The 21,697-nt window shown below is 44.3% G+C and overlaps 1 protein-coding gene across 1 annotated transcript in view; it reads right to left on the bottom strand.

Moving 5' to 3' along the window:
- LCT (lactase) overlaps window positions 1-21,446 on the bottom strand; it is a gene marked incomplete at its 5' end in the record, with an annotated part of 51,695 nt that extends 30,249 nt beyond the window's left edge. Inside the window, 6 exons of the mRNA XM_081242311.1 lie at window positions 1,630-2,356; window positions 5,920-5,998; window positions 7,424-7,526; window positions 9,233-9,316; window positions 11,958-12,037; window positions 20,807-21,446. Coding sequence (XP_081098437.1) covers window positions 1,630-2,356; window positions 5,920-5,998; window positions 7,424-7,526; window positions 9,233-9,316; window positions 11,958-12,037; window positions 20,807-21,446 — 1,713 coding nt within the window. The remainder of the gene's footprint in view (window positions 1-1,629; window positions 2,357-5,919; window positions 5,999-7,423; window positions 7,527-9,232; window positions 9,317-11,957; window positions 12,038-20,806) is intronic.
- Window positions 21,447-21,697: the final 251 nt, after the last annotated feature.

Below are 21,697 nucleotides of genomic sequence, written 5' to 3'. Positions count from 1 at the left end.
ACTAAGCCCCTGTGCCACAACTACTGAGCTTGTGCTCTAGAGCCCGCAAGCCACAACTACTGAGCCTGCGTGCCACAACTACTGAAGCCCGTGCGCCTAGAGCCTGTGCTCCGCAACAAGAGAAGCCACCACAATGAGAAGCCCACGCAGTAGCCCCCGCTCACTGCAAGTAGAGAAAGCCCGCACGCAGCAACAAAGACCCAAAGCAGCCACAAAAAAAAAAAAAAGAAAAAAGAAAAGAAGAAGTGAGGTGGACTTTCTCATAAAAGTCTCTGTAGAAAAGTCTCAGGAGCCATGGCTGTAGGGATAAGAAGTCTAAGGTGAAAAGGCTGGGATGAGTTATACAACAAAGAGACAAACAGAAAGGTTCAAGCTTTCCTCTTTCAGAAGTGTTCTCTGTCTCCGTGGGTACGGTCACTTGCTGAACAAGAGCAGAATGGAAGCCTTGACTTAAGTGCTATATTTTGGCATTTCATTGAGTCATTTATTCACAGTAGTCCAGCTCACTCTCATTGTGGGTATTTTGAATTGTTCTCTAATTTTCTAATGGGCAGTTAAGTGTCTTGATGGCACTTAACATCTAGCCTGGGGCCCAGTGAATGCTCCTCTTTCAGAAGAGAACAGAACCCAAAAGGTGCTGGGGGAAAGCCAGACTAATTGTCTGTCCTGAAGAATGCAGCCAGGGAAGCTTGTAGGTTTCCTGGGAGATTCTGAAGAAAAAGGGAAATGATGGATAGGACCCATGTTAAGCCATTTTAAATTTTGTCTCCAGGATACACATCACCTTCTTGTTGAAATGATACCCTGATTGCCCTCTGGAAAGACCACCCTCTCCCCTCCCCACCTCCCTGTCTCTCAGCCAGTGTGTTGAGGGGTAGAGCTGGGACCTGGGTCAAAACCAATCAGTGCCACACAGTCCCCTAGCCTAGACCCAGTGACTGGTTCAGGGATGGACACACGACCCATGCAGAGACCATGAGCACGGGGAGAACATTCCTGGGAACGCCAGAATAGAGGCAAGATGTCTTCTCTGTTTTCTGCTGATCTTGAAATATGGGAGAAGTATTGCGGCCATCTGGCTACCAGCCAGCCCAAGAATAAAGCCAGTGAGGGGAGCAAGAGAAGAAGAAAAATCAAGTCCTGGTAACATCAACTGTGGTCTAATCAAGCTCCACTCTGATCAGCTAAAACTAAGACTCTTCAGTTTCCAGAACTCAGAAATTCCCTCCTTGTTTAAGTCAGTTTGGGTTGGGTTTTCTGTCACTTGCAATTAAGAGTCCTGGCTGACATGGAAAACTTGCTTTGGAGTCAAGGGACTTGGGCTCAAATGTTGGCTTCACACTGCTAACCCACTAGCAATGTCATCATGAACAATTGCTTCTCCTCCTAAGCCCCGATTCCCTCATCCATCAGAGCCGTTCTGAGGCGGTGGCAACAATTTTTAAAGTGCCAGAATAGTGTTTGGACAAATAAGGTGATTAACAATTTATGGTGCCTTCCCTCCCTCCCTCTGATTTCCTTTAAAGGAAAAAAAAAGGAAAGACTTGCTGATGGGGAGGTAAAATAACATTTTTCCAACCCAACGTCCTTTGTCTTCCAACAAGTAGGCATTGCAAGGATGGGAAGTACCTTAAAAGAGGCCACCCCTGGGTTGGAGATGCCCGGTGCGTGTTGGCCGGTGCCGTAGCCCGCGTAGCTCATCACCCATGGCTCGTGGAAGGTCACCCACAGCTTCACACGGTCCCCAAACGTGGAGAAGCAGAAGGCTGCATAGTCCAGGAAGGTATCCACCATGCTCTCATTCTGCCACCCGCCGCGATCCTGCAGGGCCTGAGGCAGGTCCCAGTGGGACAGTGTAGCCATGGGCTCGATGTGCGAGTCCAGCAGCCTGTCGATCAGCATGTTGTAGTAGGCGACGCCCCGGAGGTTGGGGCTCTGCCCCTGCCCAGTGGGGAAGATGCGGGACCAGGAGATGGAGAACTTGTAGACCTGGGCCCGGAGGCCACGAAGCAGGGCGACGTCAGTGTCCACCTTGTGGTAACTGTCACTGGCCACCTCTGGCGTTGCTTGGCCCTTGCCGGTGTTCTGGTGCCCGACTCTGTCCCAGATGCTCGCCCCTCTTCCGTCCTCGGCCCAGCCTCCTTCCACATTAAAAGCCCCTGTGGAGACGCCCCAGAGGAAACCCTCAGGAAAAACATCCTGCAGGAAAGCATCCCTTTCTGCCCTGGACTGGTTGGCAAACATTTCCCAGACTCTCTGATAGGCTGAGTGGGGCAGTGAGGAGTCTACTGCTGTCTCTGGGTCCAGCTGCAGGGCAGTCTGGAGGGTCAGGTTGTCAGTCAGAGAACAAGGCCAGCTGTAGGAGTGAAGTGACATAAAGGGACATAGTAAGTAATGACTCTGTAAGTTACAAATGCCACCAGACCGATGAACAGTGACAATGTGTTTAATCAGTAAGGATTCCAGAAACGCTGACCCAAAGTCATGGGCAGCAAGTGACTGGTAGATGGGAAAATTATTATTATTATAAAATTTAAATTAAAATTTAAAATAAAATTAAAAAATTAATAATATTAAATTATTATTAAAATTTAATAATAATCATTTAATAAAATTAATGAAATTAAAATTTAAAATATAAATTATTATTATTATTATAAAATTATAAAATTATTATTATTGTCTCTTCTTAGGTGAGCTCCTGCATGAGTGAAAATACTGTACCAATGCTACTGTTTGCTGTATTAGATCACCCTTGAATACAGTCTTCAGTTCTGATGAAAGTTTTTCTTCTGATAATGTATATTTATAAAACATAGCTAATAATAATGACTTCAATTTACTGAGCCTTTTGATTCTATGGTGACCACTATGATAAAAATGTATGTACATTATCTCATTTAATTTTCAAAATAAGTGTACAAGATAAGTACTACATTATTTATCTTCTTCCTACAGAGGAGGAAACTGAGACTTAAAGAAATGAGTAACTTCTGGGCATCAGGGGGCCAGCAGCTACTTACCAGCTGGTACAGAACTATTTCAATAATTGAATGACTGGTACATCTCTACTGATGTGTACCACTCAAATGTCAACCCTGGCTATAACCTCGTTTCTTCTTCATGCTGCCTGGATTATGGTCATAATGGCAGGATGCTTGTGCCTGGATTATGGTCATAATGGCAGGAGCTCAAGCATCCATACTGCACCATGAGGTAGAAGTTTTGTTAAGAATAACAAAGCAACAAGATAGGAGCCTGGATTCCTGATGATTTTTACCCACTCTAGACTGTCCATCTTCAGGCTTTATTTATATCAATAAACTTACATCTTGTTTTTTTAAAAAATGAGAACTCCTCCTTGATTACACAGCTTGCAAATGGTACAGCACAGAATCTGTGCTTTTAACCACATATCACTATGTATATGTGTAGATGTGTAGACATTTATGTGCATGTTATGTTTTATTTCAGAAATAAATGTATCTGAAATAAACATCAGAAATAAACATAGCTGAAATAAAGCATAACATAAAAATGCTATTCTCATATGCAATGAAGTCTGATATATTCTATTTACTTCTAATCTGTTTTCCTTCTCTCTCCTTCCTTCCTTCCTTCCTCCTTCCCTCCGTCCCTTCTTTCTTTATTGTTTTCTCTATCTGAGTTCTGTCCTGCAGGCTGGAAAGCAGTGTGTGATAACATGCAGCAGTTACACCAGCAGAGGGCAACCTTGAGGAAGGGGTGGTGGAAGTGGGTGTGTTTGGCCTGGAGAAGAGAACACACATGAAGAGAGGGAGTCGAGTACAAGAGCATCTTCCTGTCCTTGGGCCATCGAGGGGCTGACACTTATACAAGGTTGGCCCAGAGCACAGAACCGGTAGAAGTGACAGGGACACTGCAGAAAGACCTCCCTCCCGTGGAGTGGAGCCTGGACCTTCCAAACTTAAGCCCCTCCTATTTTATGAAGCATCAACTCATCTGCATTTGGTAGAAAAGTGGTGAGGGGAAATGACAGCCGATAGTTGTGGATTACCCAAAACAGATGCATGACTCTGGAGCACACCAGGGACATGGAGTGGTGCCCACTCAGCTGTTCTGACCCAACCCTTCTGACTATGACCGTCCTTCTGGCTTGGGTGAGAAGAGGTCTTGAAGAAACAAACTGCCCCTGGATAACACAGAACTTGCCATACAGGCCTTGGAGCTGGGAGTCCTGGGTTTGCCTAACTTGGGAAGAGATTTAGCACAGAAAGTCTCTATGCCCAGCCCTCCAGGTGCCCCTCCTTCAGCCACCCCTCACCCCCCACTCTAAGCCACGTCAGAGCATCCCAGGTAATGCTCTTTTTCTCTCCTCTGGGGAGCAGTGCTGTATCTCCTGCCATACTCTGTGCTAGAATCACTGGCGGGCCTCTCTGTCTCACTTCTGTGGTCTAAAACACTCCGACGAGAAAATGATGTCGTCCTCTTAGGACGCCCTTCCACCTGCCCCTGCAGGTTCTCCATCAACATCCACCTGAGTGAGAACCCCCCGCCCCCACTCTCGGTTTAACGTTAGCCAATGTTGGATCTTCCCTGCAGGCAAGGTACTGAGAGATCAAGGTGTTAGAGAATCCTGGAGCCAGTGTCTCATGTCATCTTGTGGTTTTGCAATCATTGTGATCTCAGGGTGCCCCCTTTCTTTTTCTTTTGCTATGTCATGTGCAACATGTGGGATCTTAGTTCCCCAAGCCAAGATGGAACCCGTGCCCCCTGCAGTGGAAGCACAGAGTCCTAACCACTGGTCCGCCAGGGAAGTCCCCAGGATACCACGTTTATTATGACCTCTTGAGTTTTATTTTCTGAAAAGATAGCCCAGCACTCCTCAGCTGACTCCACGTGTGAACAGAGAGCAGTTCTGATCTACTTGCTCATGATACTGTTCATACTCCCGGCACAAAGCCTGACATGTGCAGCTGCTTAGGGTCTGGTGATCTGAACTGCTGATTTGAAGTGAGTTGAGAGGATTGAACAATGGAAGGAGACACAGCTGAGGACGGCCAAATGCTGGGAGAGAAAAAGTACAAAGAGGTGGTGGCAACTGAAGTTTATGATCTTGGACAGAGCTGTGCTAGAAATGTCTGAGGTGAGCTCTAGCTGAAGGTCTGGGAAGCCAATGATTGCCTCTGGGCCTTGGTCCTTCCTTGACGCACGGTACATGATGCTCAGGTGTGTAACATACCCGCATGGAGAGCTGAGGGTTCTGGGAAGTTCCCTGCACTGTCTTCCACACCAAACTTTTCTCGAGAAGCGCATTGGAATATAAGTGCATGAGAATGATATAATTATGGAGATAACCTCAAATCTACTCTAATTTTTTTCAGTATGTCACTTACAAATTTTGGTACTTTAGTCATGTGCTAAGAAATTATTTGCAATCCCACAATAATTTAAAACCTTTGTCCTGAGAAACTGCTGAGTTAGGCTTCTGCCCCGCTGCACAGCTGGCTTTCCTATCTATGCCATCTCCTCACGGGTAAGATATTTCACATTTTGTGTGAGGAAATGGTGCAGAGAACTCACCTTACTTACTCAGATCACATAACTTCAGGGATGGGCAGATCTATCATTAACCCAGCCTGCTCGTCCACAACCTCACAATGCCTCCAACAAGATCTAAACTAGAAGGCAGGGGTTTAAACACCAGCTCTGCTAGTTGTGTGCACTTGGGTGAACTAGAGGAGAACCGTGTGGTGGCCAGAGACACTGCTCCCTGCTTTCCCCTCTGAGCCTTCATCTCTTGTCTCTAGAATGGCCATGAAGGACTCACTGGTCCAAGAGGCAGATGACAACAGTCCCCTGTGTTTACACATGTGAAAGAACAACAGAGTATTCTGCAAATATCAGTTATTGATAGTCCAACAGGAAATCTAACATTACCTTTTCTTGGAACTTGATGAACAGCTCAGGAATGTACTAAGATCAAACCCAATGGTGAGCACTTGTTCTTCACTTATGGCTGTAAGAGAAGACGTTTGATTCACTCCATCTGAAGCCCAACCAACAATATGCATGACTACTATCAACAGTTTTCCTCACTTATACACCACACCCAAACCCCAAGCAATGGCTCCAAACCCCTCTGGAAAATTCCACAGGCTAAAGATTTATAGAAGTCAAAAGTGACAGAACAGTGGTTCTCAAACTTCCAGGTGCATCAGCATCACCTGCAGAGCTTGTTCAACACAGATTGCTGGGCCCACTCCAAAATTTCTGATCTGTTTCTGATCACAGTTTCTGATCTGAGGTGGGCTCTAGAATGTGAATGTCTAACAAGTTCCCAAGTGATGCTAATGCTGCTTGTCTGGAGACCAAACACGGAGAACAACTGACTCAAAACTCAAATATCAGAAGGGGGCAGAATTTTTTTTTTTTGTAAGAAACTATACATAAACATAAAATTGACCATTTTAACCATTTAGAGAGTGATGGGATTTAAGAACGGAAATCATACCATCAAAGATGAGTTAGGGCAAGAGTTATTAAGTGGTATCCATGGATGCAGTTCAAGAGGTCTGTGAAGCCAGCTCAGCACTGGTTACAGGTGGTAGAAAGGGCACTACCAACTTCTCTCATATTCTGACCTTACAGGGAGACTGAACTGGATATCCAGACATGCAGGAGCATGCTCCTTGGCCCTTCCTGCAGAGTGTCTAGTGGTCCTCAGCCCATGAGGCCTTAGTGGATCTCCTACTTTCCCTTGGCCGGATTGGACCAGGAGCAATCTTCTTCTTCTTCTTTTTTTAGCCACACCATGTGGCATATGGGATCTTAGTTCCCCAACCAGGGATGGAACCCGTGCCCCCTGCAGTGGTAGCACAGAGACTTAACCACTTGACCACCAGGGAAGTCCCAGGAGCAATCTTCTGATGCATGGCCCACCCATCAGATTCACTCTCAAGAATTTGAACTAAGAGACACCAAGGAGATGCTCCATGAGCTGTGGGTCCTATATCTGAAGATTTTGATTAGGTAATGGGGAAATGAACAAAAGTAAGGTGGCTGAGGGGAGAGAGGCAGCCCTGCCAAGGGGGACAGAGATGAGAGACCTTAGAGGGAGGGGTAATGGAAGTGGACAGATGGACACAGGGCAGTTGCCATGCTTACACCTGACATCTGAGGCCTGATGGTCTTTATTTCCATGAGACCAAGGCATCCTTACCATCCTCGTACAGAACCTCTCTCCTTTCTTGGGTCAGTGGGAGCTAAGGGATCAAGACCAACAACAAGAAGACAAGGGACACTAAACCCATCTGGGGTGGGCTCTCAGACCACCCCTCCTCTGGTCGTTCCTCCCATTGGAACCCCAGACTTTTAAAATAGCTACCCCACAAGCCAGTGCACCAAATATCACTCCAAACGTCTCCATTGATGGTCCACTCACCTGTGAGAAGGCTGAAGAACAGATCAGCTGGGTTCTTCCTCATGGAGAGGCAGTCCTGGAGTTTCAGATTGAAGATGAAAACCTTCACTTTTGGCTCAATAGTCTGAAATGATATAGGACAGCAAGTGAACTGAAGCTGCCTCGAGTAAGTTTTTTGTTAACAGGGACAGATTTTAAAGATGAGAAGTCATGACACTCAATTTGGTTTTGGAAGTGACCGCTAGCCATCTCAGTTAATAAAGAGAGCCGACTCTAGATTTGAGGGAGAAAAATCGACACGTTTCAATAACATAGACCATTCTCTACACTGACCCCCACCAAAGAGACAGGTTAATTTCTGCCATCACCTCAGGCTACAAGGTACCTCCTAGAACCAGTCACTGTGTTAGGACCAGGGACAAGGCAGTCTGCTCACGTCAGGGGCCTGTGCTGCTACAAGAAGCTCAATCAGGTGCCACCGTCACGATGTTTATGGATGTCTAGGGTTTGCTTCAAAACAATCTGGTTTGAGGGGGAAGGTAGGGTATAGATGAAACAAGATCAGCCACGAGTTGATAGCTTTTGAAGCTGGGGATGGCTTCATTTTACTTTTCCTTCTATCTTTGGATATATCTGACATACTCCATAAAGAAATTTAAATGAAGCTATCTTCATTAAAATTGGAGCAGGTGTAATTTCTCTCCCATTTCTAGCCAGTTCAGTGTCAAAAGAAACATCTTTAGGCTGACATGTTGTTTGACCTCACTTTAGGTTACCTTTTTTGGGGGAAGTTGGGTTTTGTCATTTTTCCCACACTAAGTTTTCCTCCTCTGAGTAGTTAACAGCCACTGAGAAATACCAATAGCAACTACTTAAAAAGAAGCCAGGCGGGTTCTTTATTTTCTCAGAGCAGCCAGTAAAAATGAGCCTCAAGCCTTAATCTCTGACAAACCAAGTAAGTCGCTCAGAACCAGTTAGTGGAGCTGTGACCCACGTAGTCTTGTTCTTTCCCTGGGCCAGGTCAATGCGGAAAGCCAAACTCCTAAGGGAACTGAGGGTTTTCCCCTTTCTGGAAGATCCATATGCAGTGAGGCAGCCTGTGGTATCACAGGACTGGAGAGCTGCAGGAGCCCTCTGCTGAGTGGGGAAGCCTCTGGTGAGCAAAGCCTCTTCTGAGAAGGGAACGTGGGACCCCTACATGTACCTTCTGCAGAATTCAGGACCTGTGGATGTGCTGTGGGTCCTCAGGCCCAAAGACACCTGTGTGCAGGTGTGCAGCAGCAGCTGAGGCTCACAGAGGTGGTGCAGGTGCTCTGAGGAGAGTGGAGGGATAGTGAGGGTTGGCTTGTCAGGATAAATATTTACATGACCACATCCATGAAATGTCTGTTTTAATCTCAGAATGAACCCTGGAATTTGGATTCTCAGTAGCTTTCTACACAAGAGAGCAGAGGATCCATGTAAATATTTACCTTAACAAGCCAACCCTCATTATCCTTTCCAGGGAAGACTATCTAACATCCAGATGTTCTCTATAGGAATCACCCCAGATGCAACTCTGCAAGTATGTGGACTCTTTTATTTGTTTACTTATTTTTGGCTGCACCGAGAAGCTTGTGGGATCTTAGTTCCCTGACCAGGGATTGAACTCGGGCCCTTGGCAGTGATGAAAGCACAGAGTCCCAACCACTGGACCGCTGGGGAATTCCCTGCAAGTATATGGACTCTTGGAGGAAGTTCAGTTTACACATCAGCTGAAGCATTAAATGTCTAATATGCTCTCAGGAAACTTTACCATTCATCATCAATATGGAAAATAGCTCAAATTACCTGCAACTGACTCAGCTTCTGCCGGAAATCTGCTTCACTTTGGCATTCATAAGATAAATCAAGAGAGAGGAAGTCAACTGCATCCTGGAAATAAGTAAATAGGATCATCAGAGCACAAGGAATTTCAAGACAAAGAACTGCTCAGAAGTATTCTTTTTTTGTTTCTCCCCTTATTACTAAATGGAATACTCCAAAGTGGGATTTTCCAAGGGAAAAGCAGGATGAGGAAAAGCTGGGGACAAACTGAGAATGTGTGTGGGGTGTGCCTACTTGTTGTGGGGAATACATCACGTGTGCACTCAGCAAAGTGCCTGGCACACAGGAAGCTCTCAATAAATGCGCACAATTGAATGAGTGAGTGAATGAAAGAAGCACCATACACCAGAAAGGGTGGGTTTCCACCAAGTGGATAAGCACAAAGGAAGGAAGTCAGAGGCCAGAGCTGCCCTGAGCAGCACCCTCCTCATGGCCTTCCACTTTTCAGGACGGAGGCGGTGCAGCCCTCACCCACCCACAGACCCCTTAGTAATTTCGGCAGGCCCTACTGGGGTTTGGGGTTTTAATTGTAGGCTATAGTCACTGGCTATGTTCAGGCCACAGTTTAAAGTCCACCCCAGTTGGCCCTAGCCTGGTCCACATTATTATTGGAGAACAGAACTCTCATGGTCCATGGACACCCCCGTCTCTTCTCCAATTAAGGACATACACCTCTGCCCTGTCTCTGGCCTGCATATACTTTAAGAACTACATATTCAGAGTCTAAATACATGCAGATACCACGGTGATCCCCTTCCTACCCCTTTCAGCGAGCCATTTCTATCCTGGCCATGACCAGATCATTGCCTGTCTTCTCCCCTTCTCTTCCTTTGGGACAAAGACCGTCAATAATGGCATCTGCTGACAACCCAGTGCACTGTGACATTTGATAACTGACTCTCCTCTGGCTCCCTATGGCTTTCCCAGTCAAGTTATCATTGGTGTTTACTCAACATTCCACAGGCTTCCTCCCCGCTGGTGAGCTCCACTCGAACCCTCCCCTCTGCCCTATCAGCGCTTGTTTTGTTTGTCAATTCCATATAGCACATGATCATTGAGTTCATACTCTTGAAAGTCACTGTGCTGGGTTTAAAGATGAGTGAGATCCACAGATGCTTACAACTTGATACAGAGTGTTAATAGATGCACTGACTACATGAAGAACAGGCAGAAAGTTCTAAGTGCTATATGAAAAATCCACATCAGTGGTCCTCAAATCTTGGTGGGGATTAGACTCACCTGGGAACTTGGGAAGCCTATGAAGGCCCACGGCATCCCTCCACATTAAGCCTTGGCCTCTGTGTTCTTTACTAGCTCTCCAGGTGATTCTGGTACACACCAAAGCTTGGGAACCGCTGATCTAAACAAATGGCTAAGGGTTCCAAGCGGGGAGAGATCACATCAGGTTGAGTGAGGGAGTATTATTAACAGAGGCCTCCTGATGGAGGGCACATCCACACATGTTAAAAATAGATAGAATTTTGTTGGAAGAGATTTGAGGAAGGCCAGGAGGATAGGACTTGAGGTAGGGAATGCAGGAGAGCCGGCAGGAAAAATAGCATACACACTGGGACAAAAAGGTGAGGCCAGAGAGAGAGCAAGAGGGCCTGAGTGAGCCATATTCTGGAAGGCCCTGAGGAATTTCACCAATTCAGGGGAGTGTAGCTTCTCAGTAGGGAAATGAACAAAATTGTGCTTTCGGAAGGTGGCCCAGACGTGTGGCAGGAGTGGGGGCAGAGAGACCAAAGACTGCTGCTTGACAAACACTTTCCAATCAGCACTTTGGTCTCCTGAGCTCATAACTGATAACAATTATCTCCCCTTGTAAAAGAATTTAGATGGTAATATGGCCATACAATCAGTCTTGGACCTGGGTATTTCAGAACCTTATCATGTCTGGTTTTTAAATCCCTGAGCTGGTAAATCTGAAATTGGACCTTGGCATATGGGGCCTCCATCATAGCACAGACACCAGTGCTGCACAACTACAGAAATCAGTTGTTTTCTCTGAGGGCGTTCCATACTGCCCAGCAGCCAACATTACAAGGGCCAAAGCTGCTAAATTCTCAGATGTTTTAACTTTTCCTATTAAAATTATATTTAAAAGTTGTATTTAGAGGGGGTAAAAACCAGGATGGGCACTCTAGGGGGACATTATTTAAAAAAAAAAATTTACCCTAGTATCTGTTTTGCTAAAAAAACTGACCTCTCTTCTAAGAAGCTCTTTTAATAAAAAGAGCAAGAGCAGAGGCATTTGATTTCTTTGTGCAGGCAAAAGCTGACACTTGACCAAGTGAGAGCTGGGGCTACAACAAATAAGATTTTGTTTTAAAGTAATTATGAATCTAGAGAATGCATAACACTCATAAGAGGCATTTGTAAGAATGTCAAGCAAACTATTATACAGAGGATGGATAAACAACAAGATCCTACTGTATAGCACAGGGAACTATATTCAATATCCTGTGATAAACCATAATGGAAAAAATATGAAAAAGAATATATATATGTATAACTGAATCACTTTGTTGTACAGCAGAAATTAACACAACATTGTAAATCAACTATACTTCAATAAAATAGATTAAAAAAAAGAATGTCAAGCCAACAAAATTTCTCTTGGTTTTTAAAAATTAAAATAGCAACTTTCCTGAGAAGTTACAGATGCTATTTTTTGGGCTGTCATTACCTGAGCAAGTGCAGACGTAGACGGTTCTAGCAGGAGCTCGGAGACCGCCTGAGCTCGCAGGACCACAGAGAGCTTTCGGCCTGAAACCAACCAGAGGAAGGGCTGAAGGTGAGAGAGGAAGGAGCCTGTGACCCCAGAAGCCCCTGGCGAACTCATTTCCTCTTGACCTTTCTATTCCATGTTCACTGACTTTAAAAAGGATTTCTTGGGCTTTCCTGGTGGCGCAGTGGTTGGGAGTCCCCCTGCCGATGCAGGGGACGCGGGTTTGTGCCCTGGTCCAGGAGGATCCCACATGCCACGGAGCGGCTGGGCCCGTGAGCCATGGCCGCTGAGCCTGCGCGTCTGGGGCCTGTGCTCCGCAATGGGAGAGGCCACAACAGTGAGAGGCTCACATACCGCAAAAAAAAAAAAAAAAAAAGGATTTCTTAAGAAATCACTCACATGATTTTACCCTAGCTGAAAGATTTTAGAAAACAAGGTAGCTTTTTAAAAAATGTCCCTTTAAAGAGTGTTTCATGTAAATCAAGATGGTGAAGTGCAGGACACTTGTAAAGTCTTTTGTAAGAATAAAAGCAGTTCCTTCCCCCAACCCTGAGCAATGTAAAAGGCGGAAAGGAGAGAACTGCGTCCTAAGTTCCTAATAAGCCTTGGCCTCTGCGTGCTTTACAAGCTCTCCAGGTGATTCTGATACACACTAAAGCTTGGGAACCATTGGTCCGAAACAGCTAAGAGTTCCAAGTGGGGAGAGACTTTTGAAAGGCAGGGCGTTCTCAGGGGACTGCTGTTACCTGTCCTTTTTTGCTGTGCAAATGTCCATTCGACACTTACTGCGCATGAAGGAAATATAAACCTGTGCAGCTTGTACCCACTTGCTTTGACATTTGATCACCTAACAGTGGTGCTTAAGCTTATGTGCATCAGAATCACATGTCCTTCTCGTCAGCCAACTGGGGTGGGCCCAGGAGCAAGTGCCTTTTAACAAGCTTCCTGGGTGCTTCTGAGGCAGTGATGCTCAGACCACAACTCGAGACACGCTGCTGTGGACTTGGGATTCCTCAGTTGTTAGCAGTGCCATCTAACTCTTTGATGTGCATAAGTCTTTATCTCCTGCTGGATTGGGTGCTCCTTGAGGAGCAAACTTAAACATTTCTCTAGGCCCTCCAAACAGCAAGCTTAGGACTGGGTGCATAGGCAGGTGCTCAGACCTGTGCTTTGGAAACAGTAAACAAAAATTGAATGAAACCAGAGTTTGAGACTTAAACTATAAGACTATATATGCCTGACTTCTCTCCTGCATCCAAATTCTATACAGGAGAAAGATCTCCCCAGTCAATGAAACCACCATTAACAACCACTGCCAACTACCAAAGTGCTTATTTTGATAAACAGAGTGAAACTCTGAAATCCCCTGAGCAGGGAATATCACTCAGAGACATTTAGTCCTCATTCTGATAAGATAACGATATTTTCCAGTTATTCAGTGATTGTGCCCAATGGAGTCATTTCATATTCCACAGATTTCCACGCTTCAGTCTATCATCACATCAGCTCACATAGAACACATGTTCTCAGACTGTGCTGAACACTTTAAAATGTACAATTTAGTATTATCTCTGGATCAATGACATGACACAAGAGTACAGTTAATCCCTAAGCACAATTGACCCACAAATCACTTCTATTTGACTTTACAAGCTGTTTTTAGAATCAGAGTGAACAAATGTACCTGAAGTCCCAGAAATTCTCATATCATACAAAATAAACTTCCTGATATGGTTCCCAACCTGTTCCCAGTGCAAGCACAAACTATACTTCTTAAAATAATGTAAAATGCAGATTACTCAAAACTAGATTCTCATTCTAAGCTTGCAGTTTCATGTTTTCTTGGGAATGAAATGGGGGGTAATTGCTCTGGCTTAAGATAATTTATCTTGTAATTTTTGCTGGATATGGTTAAAAGTTGGTATTCTTGTCTACAGAACTCAAAATCAGTATTTGCTGTGGGTTGAGAATTAACTGTTTCAAGGCCATGTAGAAAAATCATTGCATAGCACTGTGTAAGTTCATGTCCCTCACAGGCATTACTAGATTTCACTAAGGATAAGCTCAATTCTGTTTCCACCACAAAGGGAAGTCGTTCCTCCAAAAACCATTGCCGTTGTCCATTAAAAAATAGTCCCTTTCCGTTTGCTCCTTTCACTTTTGCCCCAAATGCTTCAATAAAAGTAATACAGCCAGTATTGAACTGCCAGTATCAGTGCTTCAAGAGGTGGGTGGGGACTACAAGTGTTGCTGTAGATTGTGTCCCAGTGTTGTACAAGAGGAGGGTGCTGTGTGCAACTCTACTCTTACGTGAGAGGGATGTTCACTTGCCTGCTCTCCCTCTGACTCTCTGCTAAGAACCTTCTTTTGTATCCTTCCCATGGTAGTACATTAAAAACATCAATAGGAGGTTTATAATAACACATATAGAAAGATTAGAAAAGAACTTTGCAGAATTGTGGTAAAAATACATAACATAAAATTTACCATTAAAATTTTTTTTAAGTGGCTTTAAGTACATCCACATTGTGCAACTGTCACCACCATCTACCTCCCAAACTTTTCCCATCATCTCAAACTGAAACTCTGTGTCCATGATCAGTATCTCCCCATTTCCCCCTCCTCCCAGCCTCTGGTAATCATTATTCTACTTTCTGTCTCTGTGAATTTAATCATTCTAGGTCCCTCATATAGGTGGAATCATACAATATTTGTCCTTTTTTTTTTTTTTTTTTTTTGCAGTACGCGGGCCTCTCACTGCTGTGGCCTCTCCCGTTGCGGAGCGCAGGCTCAACGGCCATGGCTCACGGGCCCAGCCGCTCCGCGGCATGTGGGATCTTCCCGGACCGGGGCATGAACCCGGGTCCCCTGCATCGGCAGGCGGACTCTCAACCATTGCGCCACCAGGGAAGCCCCAATATTTGTCCTTTTGTGTCTGGCTTATTTCACTTAGCATAATGTCTTCAAGGTTCATCCATGTTGTAGCATGTGTCAGAATTCCATTTCTTTCTAATGCTGAATAATATTCAATTGTATGTATCCAGCATATTTTCTTTATCCATTCATCCTTGTCTGGGCATTTGGATTATTTCCATCTTTTGGCTATTGTGAATAATGCTGCTATGAAAATGGGTGTGCAAATATCTGTTCAAGTCCCTGCTTTCAATTCTTTTGGGTATATACCCACAAGTGCTAGATCATATGGTAATTTTATGTTTAATTTCTTGAGGAACTGCCACACAGTTTTCCATAGTGGCTACACCATTTACATCCTGGCCAGCAATGCACAGGGTTATAATTTCTCTCTATCCTCACCAACACTTGGGATCTTCTGCTTTTTAAAAATAGTAGGGGTTCCCCTGGTGGCGCAGTGGTTGAGAGTCCGCCTGCCAATGCAGGGGACATGGGTTCGTGCCCCGGTCCAGGAGGATCCCACATGCCGTGGAGCGGCTGGGCCCGTGAGCCATGGACGCTGAGCCTGCGTGTCCGGAGCCTGTGCTCTGCAACGGGAGAGGCCACAGCAATGAGAGGCCCGCGTACAGCAAAATAAATAAATAAATAAATAAATAAAAATAGTAGCCATTCTGGTGGCTGATGCACATAGCAGGAGAATTAATTAATAAAATGTGGCTTAGTCCCACAATGGAATATCAGATAGCAGTGAAAAGAAGATACTATAGCTATATTCAACAATATGAATAAGCTTTTGAAAAAGTTTTGTTTGAGAAAAAAGAAGTCCTAGAGGACGACAAAAAGTATAATACTCTTTCATGATGCTCAAAAACAAACCAATCAAAATTGAATACTATATTGTTTAAGCACACATGCAGTTGGGATAGAAACTATATTTTTTTAAAAAGTAATGGAATCTCAGTGAGATACCATCAGAATGGCTAAAATAGAAAGGATGAAAATGCCAAATGTTGGTGAGGATGTGAGGCCACTGAAATTCTCACACACGGCTAGTGGGAGCATAAAATGGAACAATTGCTTTGGGAAACTGGCAGTTTCTTAGAAAGTCAAATACATCTCTCCCCTGTAATCCAGCAATTCCACTCCTAGGTATTTATCCAAGAGAAATGAAAACATATGTCCATGCAAAAACTTGTACAAGAACGTTCATAGCAACTTATTTATAGGAGATAAAAACTGGAAATTGCCCAAATGCCCCTCAATTGTGATACATCCATGATAGAACACCACTTAGAAGAAACAAGGAGCAAATTACTAATACAGCAACAAAATAAATGAATCTCACAAACATGCTGAATGAAAAAAGACAAACAAAAAAGTACATACTGTATGATTCCATTCATAACTACGCTGATAGAAGTCAGATCAGTGGTTGTTCCTTGGGTAGGGATTGATTAGGAAGGGATAAAATTGATCAGGAATGGGATTTTTGGAGGTGTTGGTTAATGTCTTATATCTTGATAAAGGTATGGGTTAAATGGATATATGTGTTTGTCAAAACTAATCAAACTGTAAAATTAAGATCTATGCACTTCACTGGGTGTAAATCATACCCTGATAAAAAAAATTCTTAGGAAAAAATCAGAACTGCATTTCACATTGTTTATTTTCTTATCAGCAGTAAATGGGAATTTAATTTTTAAACATATTTTTTTTTTTTTTTTTTTCTTTTTGCTGTACGCGGGCCTCTCACTGCTGTGGCCTCTCCCGTTGCGGAGCACAGGCTCCGGACACACAGGCTCCACGGCCATGGCTCGCGGGCCCAGCCGCTGCGCGGCATGTGGGATCTTCCGGGATAGGGGCACGAACCCGTGTCCCCTGCATCGGCAGGCGGACTCTCAACCACTGCGCCACCAGGGAAGCCCTAAACATATTTTTTAAACATGGTGAATTTTGGGGGGCTACAATATATTTAGTAAAATCCCACTTTTTCTGTAATTAAATATTTTTATTTAAAATGTTTGGCCTTGTACCTCCATTACGGACACCAAATGGGGAAGAGGGGAAAGCCATAGACTAATAAAAATGCATGGAATATTTAGCACAGTGGTAACCTGGGATGGGGTGGGGGAGAATGGGAGATGAGATAGGGAAGAATATACAAGTAGACATAAGTTGTGGTATGGTTCGTTTTGTTTTATAAACCCTCAACCTTCCAATTAATTTTTTAACATTAAAAAATTGAGATATAATTCATATACCATAAAATTAATCGCTTTAAAGTATAAAATTCAGTAGTTTTTAGTACATTTACAAAGCTGTGCAACCATCTCCAGTAATTCCAGAACATTTTAGTAACCCAAGAAGAAATTATATAACCATTAGCAGTCACTTCCCATTCTCTCTTCTAGCCCCAGATGTAGCTACTCTACTTTAGTGTCTCTATAGATTTGTCTGCTCTGGATATTTAATATAAATGAAATCATATAATATGTGGTCTTTTGAGACTGGCTGCTTTCACTTAGCATAATGTCTTCAAGGATTATCATGTTGTAGCACGAATCAGTACATCATTCCTTTCAAAGGCTGAGTAATACTCCATTGTACTGATATGACACTTTTTGTTTATCCATCAATTGATGGACATTAGGGTTGTTTCCACTTTTGGTTATTATGAATAATACTGCTATGAATATTTGTGATGCATTTTTGTCTGGACATTTGCTTTTATTTCTCTTGGATATATACCTAGGAGAGGAATTGTTGAGTCATATGGTAACTCTAAAATTTAACTTGAGGAACTGCCAAACTGATTTCCAAAGTGGCTGCACCGGGCTTCCCTGGTGGCGCAGTGGTTGAGAGTCCACCTGCCGATGCAGGGGACACGGGTTCGCGCCCCGGTCCGGGAATATCCCGCATGCCACGGAGGGGCTGGGCCCGTGAGCCATGGCCGCTGAGCCTGTGCGTCCGGAGCCTGTGCTCCGCAACGGGAGAGGCCACAGCAGTGAGAGGCCCGCGTACCACAAAACAAACAAACAAACAAAAGAACCAAAGTGGCTGCAACATAATTCATTCCCACCAGCAAAGTATGAGTGTTCCAATTTCTCAGCATCATTGCCAACACTTGTTATTGTCTTCTTTTTTAATAAACTTATTTACTTATTTATTTTTGGCTGCATTGGGTCTTCATTGTTGCGCGCAGGCTTTCTCTGGTTGCAGCAAGTGGAGGCTACTCTTCGTTGCGGTGCGCAGGCTTCTCATTGTGGTGGCATCTCTTGGTGTGGAGCACGGGCTCTAGGTGTGTGGGTTTCAGTAGTTGTGGCACGTAGCCTCAGTACTTGTGGCTCTTGAGCTCTAGAGCACAGGCTCAGTAGTTGTGGCACACAGGCTTAGTTGCTCTCCAGCATGTGGGATCTTCCTAGGTCAGGGCTCGAACTCGTGTCCCCTGCATTGGCAGGCGGATTCTGAACCACTGTGCCACCAGGGAAGTCCCTGTCTATCTTTTTTATTACAGCCATCCTAGTTGATGTGAAGTGGTATAATAGATATATTATATATATATGTATTATATATTATATATAATTTTTTGCTATTTTCTTGCTCTTTAAAAAATTGAAGCATAGGGCTTCCCTGGTGGCGCAGTGGTTGAGAGTCTGCCTGCCGATGCAGGGGACACGGGTTCGTGCCCCTGTCTGGGAAGATCCCACATGCCGTGGAGCGGCTAGGCCCGTGAGCCATGGCCGCGGAGCCTGCGCGTCCGGAGCCTGTGCTCCGCAACGGGAGAGGCCACAGCAGTGAGAGGCCCGTGTACCGCAAAAAAAAAAAAATTGAAGCATAATTGACCTACAACACTATGTTAGTTCCATGTGCACAACATAGTGATTCAATATTTCTGTGTTACAAAATCACCACAGTATTCTGTTATATTTTAATTGTTGGACTGAGTGGTCACTCCATGGGTATTAGTTATTGTGTGGCTGAACCACACTGACTCTATTTTGTCAGCTCCATCTTAGGCCCACAGTCCTACCCCCTCCCCTTCCTGTGTGACTGAGCTTTAGCCTACTCACAAGTAATGCACCCAAGCCAGATAAGTTTCCTATCAACTTTTACCCTTGTCTTCATCAGATATAAGAACTGGAAGAATGCTCTTTAGCTGACACAGATGGTTAATGGTCCTCAATAATGGATAATGGTCATGAGACCCCCCAAGGGGACGGAAAAACTCCCAGTCCCACTGGTGCAGATGTGCTTCTCCCTTAATAGTCAGATTGCAGTTTTAGCTTTGGCCCCTTTAAATTCCCTTGTGCCCCTTTTGGCAGTGAGGAATGCAGCTGCAAATGCTTCCAGATCGCTGTTCACCCGATCTTACCCATATGTAAGTTACCCACAATAAACTCCATAATTGCATTTTATGGAGTTGTGTGCTTCACTTTTTGGTCTCAAAGTTCCTTTTCAGTTTGGGGGATATTATTCAATATCCGCACCTTCGAAAAGTTATTTTGCTTTTTTTTTTTTTTTTGAGGTACGCGGGCGTCTCACCGTTGTGGCTTCTCCTGTTGTGGAGCACAGGCTCCGGACGCGCAGGTTCAGCGGCCATGGCTCACGGGCCTAGCCGCTCCGCGGCATGTGGGATCTTCCCGGACCGGGGCACGAACCCGTGTCGCCTCCATCGGCAGGAGGACTCTCAACCACTGTGCCACCAGGGAAGCCCAACATAATTTTTAATAGTGAAAATTAAATAAACTTATATACAAAAATGAAAGAATATTTTAAACTCTATGACCCATTAATATAATGGGAACCTGTAACACCACTGAAAATCATGCTTTCAAAGAGTTTTTAATAAAATGAGAATATATTCATTAAATATGTTAAGTTTCAAAGGTATACAAGTATGCAGATGTATTATATACTATGTATAAAAATATGCATACAGTATATAATAAAAACAAGAAAGCATATATAATCCAAAATTGGTTCTCAAAATTGGTGTACCAATTTTCTGGTGTACCTAGCCTAGATTCACCTAGGGAATTTATTAAAATCAATGTCCTGATTCTGTCCAGGCCTACTGAATTGGAACCTTAAACTAGCCATGAAGTAGGAATATGGACAATTGTAAGCATGCTCTTTTCACTGTCTGTCAGCATATTATTATTTTATCTTTGTATTTGTCTCCCCTGCTGGAATGTAGGCTTCAACTAGAACATGTAACTCGCTTTGCATAAGAAAAAGGGGAGGCTCAGGAATTCCCTGGAGGTCCAGTGGTTAGGATTCTAGGCTTCCACTGCAGGGGGCATGGGTTTGATCCCTGGTCGGGGAACTGAGGTCCCCCAAGCTGAGGGGCATGACCGAAACACACACACACACACACACAAAATAAAAGTAAATAAATAAATAAAAGAAAACGGGGTGGATGAGAGAATGGGCAATCTTGAAATCTTAGGAAGAGTCAGGGAGGCAGGACTGGAGAAAGAAGGACAGAAAGATAATCGGTGATAGTGCAGACTCAAGATTGGGCAAGGGGGCTCAAAAGATATTTTTCAAAGGGAATGCTTGGCACTGTACAATGTAAACCATCCCTACCTACTTCCACTGGGAAATCTTCAGTACGGTATTAATTTCTCACTAACAAATAGATATGAGGGGACTTTTTTTTTTTTGGCTGCGCTTTGTGGCATGCGGAATCTTACTTCCCCGACCAGGGATGATCAAACCCATACCCCCTGCAGTGGAAGCTCAGAGTCTTAACCACTGGACTGCCAGGGAAATCCCAAGGGGACTATTGGAGGTAAGTGGAAAGAAATGCTGAGTCCTGCTTTAAGGAGGGTGGAGAAAGGTGGGTAATGAAGGCTGCCTGTGGGTCAGCCACCTGGGTCATGTGTACTCACCTTGAGAAGCATATTTTTCATGGAAAATCTCATAGGCTTTTCTGTGGGCATCAGTGAGGATCTGGAGACGTGAAGATCTTGATTCCTGGTGGGGGAGCTCCATTATCACTTCCTCCAAGTCACTAAAAGTGAACCAGATCTCAACTAGGTCCCCAAAGGAGTGGAAGATGAAGGAGGCATAGTCAGCAAAGAGATCAGCAAAGGCCTCAGTTCTCTGGACGGTGCTGGCAGGGAGGGTCTGGTGGTGCAGGACCACCAGGGGCTGAAGCTGAGCACTCTTGAGGGCCTCAAGGAGTTGCCGGTAGCACTGCACTGTTTCCTTGTCTGGGTTCTTGGAGGTTCCTTCTGGGAGTAGTTGTGCCCACGGCAGAAATACTTTGTAGTGAGTGATCATAATGGCACGAACACTGCTAAAGTACTCTGGCAGGAAAGAGGGCAGTGGCTGGCGACAAACATAAATTTCTTTGTCTCCTGTTACAAAGGGAGAATCCTGGTTTCCCAGTGGACCCCTCAGATTGTGTAGCAAGTCGCTGGTTAGAGGACCAGCAGCTGAAATGAAGTTTCTATCAGATTCCCAGTCTAACCCCCAACAAGGAAAACTTAGGAGGACAATAAGGACTAAATGCCAGACTAGCTCCATCTTCAAGGAACTGTTAGGAAGTATGTGGAATACTTACTTTATAACTACAGTTGAGGTTGTAAAATACTAAGTGACTGTAAACACTTAATATGTAACTGGGTTATCTAGGATTATAAAATCAGTATGTGATTCACCTATGTAATATCAAAAAATTTTAAAACTATAAGAGATAACACAAAAACCTCAAACTTCTCACACAATTTATGCCAAGGAACCTGGAAAGTGTCTGAAGAAAAAAAAGCTCTTCACAT

The sequence above is a fragment of the Mesoplodon bidens genome, assembly GCF_964165515.1.
Source record: "Mesoplodon bidens genome assembly, chromosome: 8".
NCBI classification, from domain to species: domain Eukaryota; kingdom Metazoa; phylum Chordata; class Mammalia; order Artiodactyla; family Ziphiidae; genus Mesoplodon; species Mesoplodon bidens.
The sequence above is the reverse complement of the archived record's forward strand: the minus strand, read 5'-3'. Positions and strand labels throughout refer to the sequence as shown.